This window comes from Gekko japonicus, unplaced genomic scaffold (genome assembly GCF_001447785.1).
Source record: "Gekko japonicus isolate JY-2015 unplaced genomic scaffold, Gekko_japonicus_V1.1 scaffold1162, whole genome shotgun sequence".
In the NCBI taxonomy this organism is placed as follows: Eukaryota; Metazoa; Chordata; class Lepidosauria; order Squamata; family Gekkonidae; genus Gekko; species Gekko japonicus.
The window spans coordinates 332,379-347,326 of NW_015172038.1; the positions used below are offsets into that span (position 1 = coordinate 332,379).

Below are 14,948 nucleotides of genomic sequence, written 5' to 3' on the forward strand. Positions count from 1 at the left end.
ACGTTTGGTAGGAAGGTGTCACTTTAAGGCATTTGCCGTTGCAGAGCAAAGGCAGGACAGAAGGGAACTCCTCTTAAAAGCAGAGGGACAGATCATCACAGCTGTGAACATGGGAGACCTGCACTGATGTCATTACAGGACATTACAGATAGGATTAATCAGGGGTCTTGTTGTAGAAAAATAGCTGCCGGAGCTCATTAGCATAACTCATTAGCATAACTTATTTGCATATGCCACGCCCCCTGACATCACCAGAAGTGACAGAAGGCCACACCCCCTGACATCACCGGAAGTGTGTCAGAAGGCCCGGCTACTTACCCTCCTGCTTCATCCTCATTCCCAAACGGAATGAGGATCGAAGCAGAGGGCGGGGTAAAGAAGGGGGCGGGGCTTCACCACGTGACCGCCCCGCCCCCTAGAGGTTCTCTTCCGGAGCTCCGTACCTGAGAGCTCCCCCCCGACTAGAGCCCTGGGATTAATCAGGCCTCATCTAACTGCTCAGCACCTGGGAAAAGATTCTCGTGCCCTTTCCACAGCATCCAATTATAATCCCGCTTTAAAACAATATTTCAGGGAATGCTAGATGCTCCATTATAGAAGCTCCATTTTCACACTTTTCATATCTCAAGAAAACTTTTCATTGAAATGCAAACACGCTTTCAAATGCTTCTCTTTTGATTGGGCATAGACAAGCATAACCGACAACTGTTGTAACTAGAGCTTTAAGCAGACTGCATCAAGAAAACCCTCAGAAGAGTGTATACAGACAGCAATTCAAAGAGGAAGGCAGTATCAGGGTCTCAAATTTCATAACTACAGTTATCACTGTTATTTCTGGCCACTGTGTGACACAGAGTGTTGGACTGGATGGGCCTTTGGCCTGATCCAACATTGGCGTCTCTTATGTTCTTATGTTCTTAAGGAGGAAATGATCCATGAACTGTGGGGAGACAAGCTATTATAAAAGAAAGGGCTGAGAAACTTTGAGGATATAAATAGGGGGCGGGGGGGAAGAGGTGAGGAATGATTGATCTCTGCTATGTTTTGTTTCTTTAAAGTTGCTACCTCAGCAGCATATCTGACACCTTTAGGCAATGTCAAGAGGGACTGTGTGATTCTAGAGGGAGAAGATAAGCCTTGCAGGTTACTAGGCGAAGCTGAAAAGGCAAACCCCACCCAGAAGGAGCACTTGTCCTGACAGGGAGGCACTGATAAATGTATGTTCTTGACTTTCTCCCTGTTCCCCCTGACCGTCACCTTTTCCACCAAGCAATTACACCACTCTCTGTAGTATACCTGAATGATACTATTAGCCACAAGGTATAGATAGGGGCTCTGGGGCAAGTGATGCTCTGTCATCTTGGTGCTTGGGGGGGGGGGGTAAACAGTGGGAGGGCTTCTAATGTCCTGGCCCCACTGCTGGACCCCCCACTGCTGGACCTCCCACCCAGAAGGAGCACTTGTCCTGACAGGGAGGCACTGATAAATGTATGTTCTTGACTTTCTCCCTGTTCCCCCTGACCGTCACCTTTTCCACCAAGCAATTACACCACTCTCTGTAGTATACCTGAATGATACTATTAGCCACAAGGTATAGATAGGGGCTCTGGGGCAAGTGATGCTCTGTCATCTTGGTGCTTGGGGGGGGGGGTCAACAGTGGGAGGGCTTCTAATGTCCTGGCCCCACTGCTGGACCTCCTGATGGCACTGGTATTTCTGGCCACTGTGTGACACAGAGTGTTGGACTGGATGGGCCTTTGGCCTGATCCAACATTGGCATCTCTTATGTTCTTATGTTCTTATGATACCAACCAAGGGAAATTTAACATTTCTCAATATTAAAAAAATCCCCCAGCATCCCTCAACATATGCATATTTTATACTATTAAAAAAACTATCAAAATCATTCAGATATGTCAGTACAAACCTTGTTCCTCATTTCTTGGACCTCCTTTGGATTAGTGTTCAATGGAACAAATAAATTTGGGACAGCAGAGGAGGCAGTTCTGTGTCCATCCTCTTTAGTCCACTGCAATATCAAGAACAATTACATACATTAAAATCACTAAAATGGCTAGAACACCCACAGAGGCAACTTGAGAGCACATTAAACCATGCATTTATACAACTGAGAACTGAATCAATGACTACAATCCAGTATTTGTAAAAGCACAACCTCTCCCCTACAGTGAAATGGCTCTCATACACTGCATTTTAGTATACTCAGAACCAATTAGGAAATATTAAACTATAAAAATGAGTGAGCAGAGAACTGAGAAAAGCACTTGTGGCACAGGCAGCCTGAATAATCAGCAGACGCAGATTTAAAGCACTCTCCGGAAGTGCACAGGTTTAACCTAAATCAGATGGAGAGACGTCAGTGTGACTGCAAAGATTCTAAAACTGCCTTTTATGTCTCCCATCATTGATTCACTTCCCTGAAACTCAAACACACACCAAAGTCAACAGAAAGCACAAGATGACAGGAATGTGAGAAGCAATATGATATCAGCAACCAGATCAGGTGAATGATTTCATAGGTGGAAAAAAAGCATCACCAAAGTTTTGAATTCAAAACAAAATTCAGAATGTTCTGTTTTCAGAATTGTTTCTGCACAGGCAAACAGATGGTTCTGCCTAAGGGAAGAGTTTGGTGATGTCAAAATATTTTATATAAAAGCTTACAGCTTAAAAGATTACGACAACAACAACAAAAAAAGACCCCAGACACAAAGCACTTCATGACTTGTTCGCAGGAGGCTGTTTGATATGGCCAGTGCATTTTGTCTATCAGGATGGGGGCTTTGTGCCACAAGTACAAGCATTTGTCTTTTACAATAATTTAGGGAAATGCTCGGCTTCATTCATTACGTCCTAATTGGTACTGCACAGAAAATGCACTGGACACTGAAACAAACCTGTTTTGCACAGATGCTAACCCCCGCCCTGAATAATTTTGAGACAAAAAAGATAGCCAGAAATAGAACTCTTCAAAAGCAACACAATTTTAAAATGTTTTGCAAGTATGAAGTTAAAAAAAAGGAATGAACATGGAGCTATGGATACTCACTGGTTTTTATCTTTTCACGTAAAAATAACTCCAGGTTTTTATTAAAGATATTTAACAACAACGTTAAAAACCTTAGCATAACTGAAACTTTCTAAAAACTAAAGGCATTAAAAATTAAATATACAAACCAGGAAAACTGCATGACCGCTACAGGTTGCTCTAGCAAAATATTAAAAACACAATGATGTTTTTAAGCACTACTTTCATTCTATGATACTTTCAAATAGTGTTCAAGCAACCAAACAAAACCCTGTAAACATTTTCAGGGCAGTGCCATTGCCTAGAACAAAAAAAGCGGCTTCAGGGCTTGACAGTTATCAAGTAAAGAATGCTAGTTAATCTACACCAAAAAGGAAAACAAAATCTCTACACAATCAGACAATGACTCCTTCCTGTGCTTTCTTCATGGACGTTCCAATGATTCAATATTTCCCAAGAGCTACTACACTCCCTCCTTAATAAGTTCTGAAAGGGAAAAGATAGCAATCAAAATTGAGGGAAATTTTTTACCTTCCCTTGAGGGTAAAAAAATGTTACGCAGAGGAAGACTGGAACTAAAAGTCTGAACAGTATGATTTTACATACTTGGAACCGCTATTACTTAGAATGGTTACAGACAGATATCTGGAGAACATCCAACATGCTAGGAGCGTTCTGTAGTAACAGTGGTTCGCTTTTTCCTAATGGATCCATTTGGGGCTTTGCCAAGTTCTGTTCATAATACTTAACCTTTAAATATTAGAAAAACACAATGGCCACGAGAAAGATGAAGTGCCATATTTCCTATTTACACTCTAAACTAGGTGATGTTTTTCAAGTCACTTCCGTGTGTTGAGCCCAACTTTCATTAATGTTGAATGCTCAGGGACGCTCAGGTGCCCAAGCGGCCCAGCGCAGCCTGGTCTTACCAGAGCTTGGGAGCTAAGCAGCGTCGGCCCTGGTCAGTACTTGGATGGGAGACGACCAAGGAAGACCTGGATTGCTATGCAGAGGAAGGGAATAGCAAACCACCTCTTGTTCATCTCTTGCCTGCCCTCACGGACGGGGTCACCACCATGAGCTGGATGAGACTCAACAGCACATTCTTCTTCTTCTTCTTCAGGTGCCTCGCCTAGATGGATAAGCTCACTTAGGGAAGCTCACAGCAGCAGTACAGAAACAAAACAGAATATCTACCAAAATGGTGGGTCGGCATTACTTTAGAAAAGATGGCAATTCTGTTCAATTTGTTGTGAGCAAGTTATCACAATACAAATACACCAGATGCCTAGAATATTTCTTAAAGGCACAGGTCCAAACTATTCCATTCTCTATATCAGTGACACCCACTCAGTGGTAGAGAGCCACCTGTGGCTTTTCTGGGTACTGTTCTCCCACAAGGCATCTCCACCATGTCCCACGAAACTAAGCAAGGCCACTGCCCTGAAAGGCTTCTGGGAGGTGTCACCCCAAGACAGCTTTATTAAATAAATGTCTTGCCTTTGCTTTAATTGGGAAATTAGCCACAAAGGCAGAACTAGCAAGTGGCTGGGGTATAGCATGAATCTGCTATCAGTTTTTATGGAGATAGTCCCTTTAAGACCCCTGGTAGAGTCAATGATCAGTCCAAATTGTAAAACAAATGGGTTTTATTAGGGAAAATTAATAAATTGGGTATTTACACGCAATTCAGAGATCACAAGCATACAAGAAGAAATAAGTTATCAGACAAACAGAGGGGGTTGGGCAAATCAGGGTAATAATATACCTATCCCGAAGAGGTGAAGAAATCCAGGGGTTGAAGAGAGAAGATGCGTGGACCTGACCAGCGAGACCATGGAGGACCTGAGTTATGCTCAGGGGTTGGCTTTGTGCGTGCTCAGCTACATCACACGGTCAAGACCATGTGCTTTGGTGTCTATGGGCATGGGGAAACAATGGAGACCAATGGGAGGTCTTGAGCGGCTTGGCCCAGATGAAGATTACCTGGACCAATGAGAGGTCCCAGGGGGTTCGACATCAGGAGGGGTGTAACCAATGGGGCTTCACAATAGCTTTGACTAGATCAGCCAGGTGCTAGATGGCTGGGCTGGGAGTGTCTAAGGGTTCCCAGGTAAGGGACAAAAGACTAGATATATCTTGGTGGGATTTATCAGTGGTACAATAATGTCACTTTGGGAACATGGTGATGAGTTCCCAGGTCTGGACAACAGGAAAAACAGGTTGCCTGCCTGTAACTGATGATCTTCGAGTGGTCATCTATGCATTCACACCTATGGGTTAGGCGCTTGTGCTGACTCCGATTTAGGAAACCTCTATCAAGCTCAAAAGGATCTGGAGCCCCGCCTCCGAGCATGCACAGGGACTCCACCACGCATGCCCAGAGGGCGGGGCCCCGGAATCCCACCAGTTCCTTCTGACCGCTGCCAACTCCAAAGGAGAAAAAAAAACCAAGGGGCTGACAGCAGTGGGGAAGGAGGGCGGGTGATGTGAATGCATAGAAGACCACTCGAAGATCATCAATTACAGGCAGGCAACCTGTTTACCTTCATTGTGGTCTGTGTGTATCACACCTATGGGAGATTAGCAAGCTCAGGCCTACCTGGAGGAGGGTGCTGGCAGCATCTCAGGAAACTACAGACTGCAGAATCGATCAGCCCAATAAAGAACGATGTTGTGCACGCACATCCACAGCGTAATGTCTGATGAACATATTCGGGGTGGCCCACGAAGCTGCTTGGCAGATATCTTGGAGGGGCACCCCCTTGAGAAAAGCCATGGAGGTCGATATCGCACGAGTAGAGTGGGCCCCGGGCTTAACAGGTAGCGGCCTCTTATCTAAGAGATAGAAGAGCTTTATGGTTTCAACAATCCACTTGGACAGCTTCTGGGTCGAGATCCTCTGGCCCAAGGAATGTGTGGCGTAGGACAGGAAAACGTGAGGGTCTTTTCGAAAACTACGCGTCCTGTCCAAAGAGAATAAGCGCACCCTCTTAACATCCATAGTAAGCCACAGGCCTCGACGTCTGATGTGGGGTTTGGATAAAAATTGGGCAAGAAGACTTGTCTGTGCAAGTGGAACTCTTAGGCAAGAAAGTGATGTCCGGTGTCAGGGCTATGCCATCTGCCAAGAATGATAGGTAGGGACTATCATGCCTAAAAGCTAGGAGATCACTTACTCTACCAGCTGATGTAACCACCACCAAAAAAGTAGTTTTCCATGACAAGAAATGCAGTTCGCACATGGCCATCAGTTCAAAAGGTTTGCCGGTGAGTTTGCGTAATACAGTGGGTAAATCCCAGTGCTGGGCTGGCAGTTTAAGTGGAGGATATAGGTGTAGTAAACCGTTCAGGAATCTTTCAGAGTCTGGATGAGCAAAGACCAAGGTATTGTCTACTCTGCTGTGGAAAACTGAGATAGCAGCCAGCTGAACTCTGAGTGAAGAATGACTGAGTCCAACCTCCGCGAGAGACAGAATGAATTCAAAGATCCGAGGGAGACCGATTGAGGTAGGATCGCTCACATAGGGCTTTAAAAGTAAGAACCAGCACCTTGAAGCGAACTTGGTATGCTATTGGCAGCCAGTGCAGTGCTTTTAGCGCAGGCTGGATGCGCCCCCACACAGGGAGACGCAACAACAGCCTGGTCGCTGCATTCTGCACCAGCTGCAGCTTTCGGATTTGGGAAAAGGGCGGCCCCATATAGAGAGTATTACAGTAGTCCACTCTTGAGGTGACCACTGCATGGATCACTGTTGCCAGATCATTGTGTTCAAGGAAGGGAACCAACTGCCTAATCAGCCACAGATGGTAGAAGGCTGACTTTGCAGTGGCTGCTACCTGGGCCTCCATCGTTAAGGAGGCATCCAGGAGCACTCCCAAGCTCCTAACCTCTGTCACTGGCACCAACGGCACCCCATCGAAGGTCAGGAGTGGAATCCCTAACCTTGGACTGCTCCGACTCAGGCACAGGACTTCCGTCTTCATCAAATTCAATTTCAGTCGACTCAGTCTAAGCCAACCAGCCACAGCTTTCAATGCCAGGTCCATATCGTCTGGACTACAGTCTGACTGGCCATCCAACAACAGGTAGAGCTGGGTGTTATCCGCATATTGGTGACAACCCAGTCCATGACTCTGAGCAATCTGGGCAAGGAGGCGCATGTAGGTGTTAAATAACATTGGGGAGAGCACCGCTCCTTGGTGTCAGCTATGCTGCCATGAAGGTTGGGGAGTTTGGTCTGTGTCTGGTTAATTGCTACTGCATTCCTTTCTGTGCTTTTCCTGCTTTGCGCTGAAATGCTTATCTATACAGATGTGCAGGAGGGAGTTGTATTGTCTGGGTTTTTCCTAGGTGCCGTGGGAGAGTGTTGGTTCTCAGCTTTAGCTACCTAAAGGTCTCCCAGCTTTATCCTGCGCGCGGGAGGGTGCCTAATTGGCCAGTGCTGTTGGGGGGTGCCCTATATCCTATTATGCCCATGGGGCCGCCGCCATTCTTAACAGTGCTTATGTTACTGCATCTATAGCTCTGCAATAAAAGTATTACCGTTCCTGAATGCATGTACTTCGTTGTTGGCTGACACTTGGGGTACTCCACAAACCAGCAGGTGCTTTCCGGATAGCTGTTCCCTAATGGCCACCCTTTGTCCCTGGCCCTGGAGAAACAAGGAGAGCCACTGCAAGGCAAACTCCTGAATCCCGGTGTCGGCAAGGCAATGGATCAGTAGTTGATGGTCAACCATGTCAAGCAGTGCCGACAGGTCTAACAACAACAACCCTGCCGAACCGCCGCGATCCAGATGCCTCCAGAGATCGTCTGTGAGGGTGACCAGGACAGTCTCTGTCCCATGACCTGGTTGGAAACCGGGCCGGAAGGGGTCTAACACGGAGGTGTCATCCAAAAAAACCCTGCAGCTGAATCGCCACAGCCCTCTCAATTAATTTGCCCAGATTGGGCAAATTGGATACTGGCCATTAATTAGCCAATTTGGCCAGATCCAAAGATGACTTTTTTAGGAGAGGGCAGACCACCACCTCCTTTAGTGCACTAGGGAGCAAGCCTTCAGGGAGGGACTTCTTGATGATCTCCCTTAGTGCCCCTCGTAGCCCGTCACACCCAGCTTTAATTAGCCATGACGCGCATGGATCAAGGCTGCAAGTGGTTGGGCGAACAGATGAAGAGTAATTTGTTGACCTCCTCTAGGCTGAGAGGACTGAAATAATCCAGAACTTGACAAGAAGATGTGCATGGAGCCTCGAGTTCCTTTACTGTCTCAACTGTAGCGGGAAGGTCATGGCGGAGTGGCAAGACTTTATCTGCGAAATAGCTTGCAAAAACCTCACAGCCAATCTCAAATTCCTTATCATGTGGTCTGCCCTCTGGCAGAGCAGTAATTGAATTGTTCTAAATAATTGGGCTGGACGTGAGCTCACAGACGCAATCATTTATTTTTATTTTTATTTATTTTTAACATTTTTACCCCGCCCTCCCCACAAGCGGGCTCAGGGCGGCTTTTACAATAAAACCATTAAATAACAATGAAAACAAGAATAAAGTGCTCCATGCAAACAAAATGGTCTCCGAATAATTTCATGATGCTATCAGTAATTTCATTGGGGGTGATATTGTCCTGTAGATGGTCCAAGGCCAGTCCAGTGGTATCAGTGCCATGCAAGATTATGGCAGATCTTCTGGGGACCGCCCCTAACCCCATTGTTGTCCCCACCATTGGTGGTGGTGGTAGTGGCAGCCCCTATATGAAAGCCTGGCGGAAGATCTCCATCTTGCAGGCCCTGCAGAACTGCATAAGGTCCCGCAGGGCCCTGATCTCCTCCGGGAGCTCATTCCACCAGGTAGGGGCCACCACTGAAAAGGATCTGGCCCTGGTCGCAGCAAGCTTTGCCTCCCGGGGGCCTGGAATCACTAGGCGGTGTTGTGTCCCCGACCGGAGTGCTCTTGGGGGTATATGTGGGGAAAGGCGGTCCCTCAGGTAAGTCGGACCCTGGCATGACCGCATAAGTATTCTCTTTTTGGGGCTTTGATTGCCATCTCATAGGCTTTCATAAACATCCTATAGGATGCTCTTGTAGCTTCGTCCTGAACCCGCTGCCACTGTCTCTCTAGCCATCTAAGCTCCCGCTTCATCAGCCTCAACTCCTGTATATACCATGGAGCGAGTTTAGCGCAGGGGCGCAGAGGACAGGGAGCGATCTCATTGATGGCTGTTGAGAGTTGGTTTTGCCAGTCCTCGACAAGCTCAGCCAATGAGCCACCAGGGGGCATTGGATCCCACAGGGCCACCTGGAACCACGTGGGGTCCATTTGGCTCCACGGACGAGCTAAAATACACTCGCTGCCCAAACAGGGTCAGGGTGGCACATTCACGTAGGCCTTCAGGGCATGGTGGTTCAACCATGAAACTGTCATAGCGGTAATTTGGTCCACTGTAACCCACGCTGCAAAGATCAAATACATTTGTGGTGGCTGCCATGAGTCCTAGTAGTTTCTGCACCTCCAGAGCGGAAACCACAGGCGATAGCCTTGGAGAGGCCAAAGATGCCAGAGTGTGGGCATGCTGTAGAGGGAGAAATGCCTTGCCTACTGTAGCGTCGATCGTTGCCCCTATAAAGTTCACCCGTTGTGACGGGATCGGGCACGATTTTTTGTGGTTGACACAAGACCCAACCTCTTGAGAAGATCTAGAGTCCGCTGTACACAGGTCAATAAGAGGCTCTCGGACCCTGCTACCAAGAGCCAATTGTCTATGCAGGGGAAAACCATTACCCCTTGAAGGAGGTGGTGGGCTGCCTCCGCCACCATTGTCTTTGTGAACACTCTGGGTGCTGTTGAAAGACCGAACAGTAAAGCCGTGTACTGATAATGGTGCTCTCCAATGGCAAAGCGGAGGAACTGTCTGTGGGGAGGGAAGATGTCTAGTTGGAAGTAGGCATCTTGTAGATCGATTGTGGCCATCCACACCCCTGGCTCCAGAAGGGGGAGTATGCTCTGGAGAGACGTCATCTGAAATTTGCAGTATACAACAAATTCATTGAGGGCTCTCAGATCCAGAATGGGATGAAGATCCCCGTCTTTCTTGGGAACCGTGAAGTACTGGGAGTAGAACCCCAATCCCTTCTGTGCAGGGGGAACTCCCTCTATGGCCTTTTCTAGCAGTTGTTGAACTTCTTGCCGAAGGGTCGGCGGTGTTGCTGTCTGAACGAAAACGAGAGTGGGGGGTATCTGAACCCATTCTATCTGATGTTATGTGGCTCTACGCAGGGTAGAAGGAACCAAGGCGGGCAGTCCAGAGCAAAGAGAAAGGATGGGAGAACAGAACCAAGGGTTGGTGGCTGTCTGGAGAGTCAAAGACCCTGTTTGGAGTTCTTTGCTGTTTTGCCCTTGCCTTGATGCAAGGTCTGGTGAAACTTAGGCTTTTGGGTGTAAGTAGATCTGGAAGAGGATTGCAAATGTCTAGACTTCCAAGAATCGTCTGGGGATTGCCTATTGTATGGTCTCCTGTTGGTTTGAGCCCACGTTTTGGATCATTGGGAGTGATATGAAGGAGAGACTCCCAGGCTTTGAGAAGCTTTGAGACTCTTGTCCATCTCCTGGAGGACAGAGTCAGTGGTGAAGTGGAAGAGTCCTTGACCAATGAATGGCAAATCCTCAATGAGAGCCCTGGAGTCTGGAGGGATGTGGTGCAAAGCCAGGAATAACGGCGGAGGGCTATGGCCAATGACATCGCCTTAGAACTGGTATCTAGGCTGTGCATTGCAGAATTAATCACTTGCTTGGCCAGTAGCATGCCCTTCTTCTGTAACTTCCTGGCCTCATCGTGCTGTTGTGTAGGGAGCTGCGCCAGGAGAGGTGATAATTATTCCCATAGTGAATATTGGTAATGCCTCATGCAGGTGAAATAGTTGGATGTTTTCACACCCAGGGTGCCTGCCGAATAAAATCTTCCAAACGCATCCAACTTCTTGCTTTCCTTATCTGCAGGGGTGGAGTGCGTCTTTTTACTTTTACTAGACAGGGTAGCTACCATCAAATTAGGTTTAGGATGGGAGCAAAGGAATTCCGCTCCTGCCTCCTGTATCTTGTACATATGGTCCAACCTCCTGGTGGAGACCGGGGTAGACATATGTTTGTCCCAGTGAGACTTGACTGCTTGAAGTAAAACCTGAGTCATAGGGAGTACAACCGCTGTTGATGTATCCAGTTGGATAATGTTGAACACGGCATCAGTGACCTGGGGCTGAGGCTGGGAGATCACAATTCCCAATGAATGAGCCATCCTCTTAACTAGATTGCCATAGGAATGGAGATCCTCCGAGGGCGAAATAGGAAGATCTTCAGACACTTGTTGACTGGGAGAGGGGCCCGAAGGGGTGGCCAGTGCTCCAGAGTCTTCCTCATCTGAATAGCTCCCTGTGGAATGGGACAATTCTTCCTCTTCTGACAACATGTGTGGCGGGTCAACCTGCATTGGAAGTGGTGCATGAGCCATGATTGTGTCATTGACGATCTCGGTGAAGTCAGCCTCGATTCCTTCCATGAGAGAGGGCCTGTCGGTTTCGATGGGTTCTCACGGGTCTTAGATGGTGTCAGTATCGGGGTAGTACGATCCTGAACAGGAGAACAGGGATGGCGGGAGATGCTTGATAGTTGATCCCAGTCCGCCAGCTTAGCCATGAGAACGTTGTGGCTAATGGCAGTGTGCTATAGAGGTATTGCAGCTGCCTATGGTCCCACGGTACCACCATGGTCTACCAGGGGATGGCAAAGGTGGCAGGTGGCCAGTCACGAGGGGATTGATCCCGAGATCTCGAAGAAGGGCTGCTGTGGTGAGAAGATGAACGGTCTTGTCTGCACCTGGATCTACGTCAATGTCGATGACCAGTGTTGATGGGCAAGCTGGAGCGTGAACGGTCGGAGGTCGAGGACCTGGAGCTCCGCATATGGGATGCCACTTGGTGCAAGCGGATCTCTTTGACCTCCAATTCCGAAGGAGGAAGGTCTTCCGGTATTGGTCTGTGTGCTGGGGAAACCATTTGATAGTTCGGCAAATCCAGCCGCATGGTAGGGTGTACCTTGGGCACCGTCGACAGATCCGGTGAAACCGAGTGGGGCAGGGCAGTAGCAGCCTGCATAGTAGCCGTTGACGCTGCACTCATTGGAGTGGATTTAGGGCTAGGTTTAAGGTATTTGTGTTTCACCTTAGTATGGCCCTTTGCCTCCTTCTTTTTCTTAGATGTCAATATTGAAGACACTGAAGACATAATCGGTGTGGGTGGTTTTAGTGTTGATGTCCCAGCAGTGGGGGAGGCGATGCCTAATGCAGCAGATGATCGGGGCCGATCCTTCAGTGTAGATCGAAGCCAATCCGTCGGTGTCGATTGAGGTTGATCCTCCAATGCCGACTTCATTGTTACCTCAGTCGGTGTAGAAGTCATTGCCCCTGGTCGCAGTCCTGACTCCAGAAGGGCCGCTTGAAGTCTGGCTGCTCTGTTTTTCCTCGTCTGATTCAAGAACTTGACACAATGGACACAGGTGTCGGTACAATGCGCCTCACCCAGGCAGAGCAAGCACAAAGAGTGGTTGTCGGGCAGTGCTAGCTTGGACCCGCACTGGGAGCAGTGTTTTAAAAAAACCCACCGCTTTGCCATAGAAGGGGGGGGGCAAAGCAGTAAAGGAAAACAGGCTATGCCGACTGAAGGGGGGTCCGACTGAAGTCGGTAAGAAGCAAAATAATTAGCCCTCTTTTTTTTTTTTAGAGCGAAAGAAAACCAATAAAAGTGAGCAGAAAAGGCAGAAAGTACTAGAAACAGAAAACACTGTCCCTAACGAGAAAGATCCTGGACCAAAGCAGATAGAGTGATCAGTGCGGCGATCAGAAGAGAACTGGTGGGATACCGGGGTCCTGCCCTCTGGGTATGTGTGGTGGAGTCCCTGCGCATGCTCGGAGGCGGGGCTCTGGATCCTTTTGAACTGGATAGAAGTTTCCCAAATTGGAGTTGGCGCAGAAGCCTAACCCATAGGTGTGATGCATAGAGACCACGTCAAAGATCTGGAGGTTCCTTCTACATGCAGCAGAAGTTCAGGTTTGGTTCCTGATTGCATCTCTGGTAGTAAAAGTTTATGTGATTGTCCATTTGAACTAATCAAAAGAAAACAATACTGCTTGATGAACCACCTGGTCCTGGGGTGGGGGAAAGGAGTAAAAGTCAAGACTTGTCATTGTCAAGGAGATGTGAGAAGGGAAGATGAGATCAGATTGATAGGATTACCAGTGGAGACTGAAAAGAGGTTACTCTGAGGCAGACAGGTCCATTGTCTGGAGCATGCAGATGTTGGCGGGGGGGGGGTAGTCACAGGGCAAGATCGCATGTGCTTTTCCAGGGTCATATCCTAGGCATGTAATTCCTGGCTTGCCAGTCCTGGCTTCCATCTTTATGTTCACGTATGTCAAGTTCCCTGGTGTATTTGGACTCCTGGGGCACCCTTCTGGGGTCCACTGAAGGTTTGAAAGATCCCTCCTGTTGGACAGGTCGGCATACTTACAGACATAGGAGGTTCCCACCTGAAACAGCTATCACAAGGACTACAGGCAGGACAGGTACACCGCGAGCTATGGCAGAGCAGCTTTTAAAGGAATCCCAGGAGACAAGCTAACAGGAGCTGGGGAGCCTTCGGTTCGGGATGCGTCAGTCCAAAGGGATGACTCAGGGTAATATTGATAGGAGCACAATAGAACTTGACAGTGAGGGTAGGGTGGCAAATCAGGGCCATGCATGGCAACTAAAAGGCTGAAGGAGGTGAAGGTTGCTGGACATATTATAGGTGTCCATAAGCCAATGCTAGAAGTCTCCAAGCCAAGATGGGGGGACTCATGTTTGGTGCTCAGAATTGTTAATAAAATATTTTTTAAAATAATGTTCTTCAACCTCAATAATGCCAGAATATTTATCGCTACACGTTAAACCTGAATTCTGCAGAAATCCTGATTATCACAGCCATTCTGTTTTTCACTGTTAATGGTTAAGCATTTTAGATACTTGGTAACACCAAACACGGATCCTGCCTCCCAAAATAGTTCAGGAACAATATTTTCCAACTTTTCCTAACAATGCCTTAACCTTTTTTTCCTAGAGACACACATTTTCCAGATTTCTGACTACATTACAAGGGTTCCAGTAAAACCACCAAGTTATTATACCATCAGCAATATTTCAATCAACCATTACAAAAGCCTGTATTCATGCATAAAATATGAATTTTAGAAATAGTATATGCTATGATGAGCAGCAGTTCCAAACAGCTACCACAATCCATATGATAGCATTTGAAAACCTTTAACCACACTGATGTTTTAATTTTATAAAACAGCACTCTTATAACTAAGAAGTCTCCTAAATAGTGTTGATGACTGCCCGAGCTGCACTTTAGTCATGCCACACCCAGCTGATACTGCAGGAAAGATTGTCATTTTATGGCCATCTACTTACATGCAACAATTCATGCAGAAGGCTGTGAGCATTGGGAGGCTTTAGGGTGACATAAGAGGAGCAAGAGAGGTCAAGTTATTAAGAGGGAGAAAAGCTCAGGAGGAAATACAGCTTTTAGAAACGCAGGGTCTGTTTTGGTGGTCCACACATAAGCAGACTAACACTCTGAGAGCATCCTGTTCAAACCCACTGACTGCATTCAAAGCAAATACTCCAGGTTGTGATCAGGTTTCCAGACTGAATGCGACATGGGGCAGGGTGCCTTTTTTTCAGACACCACACTGCTTTGGCTGAAAATGCTAATTAGCAGTTGTTTATTTCTAGACTGTATTTCCAGAAAACCTTGTCTGATTTAAAGTTATTCAACTAGCCAAAGGACACTGCATGGTTAATT

General features: G+C 47.3%; 1 protein-coding gene across 10 annotated transcripts in view; it reads right to left on the reverse strand.

The window, feature by feature from the left end:
• ADD1 (adducin 1) overlaps positions 1–14,948 on the reverse strand; it is a 59,500-nt gene that overhangs the window by 20,346 nt on the left and 24,206 nt on the right. For all 10 annotated transcript variants that reach the window (XM_015420657.1, XM_015420654.1, XM_015420656.1 and 7 more), the window contains exon 10: positions 1,928–2,029. In XM_015420657.1, coding sequence (XP_015276143.1) covers positions 1,928–2,029 — 102 coding nt within the window. The remainder of the gene's footprint in view (positions 1–1,927; positions 2,030–14,948) is intronic.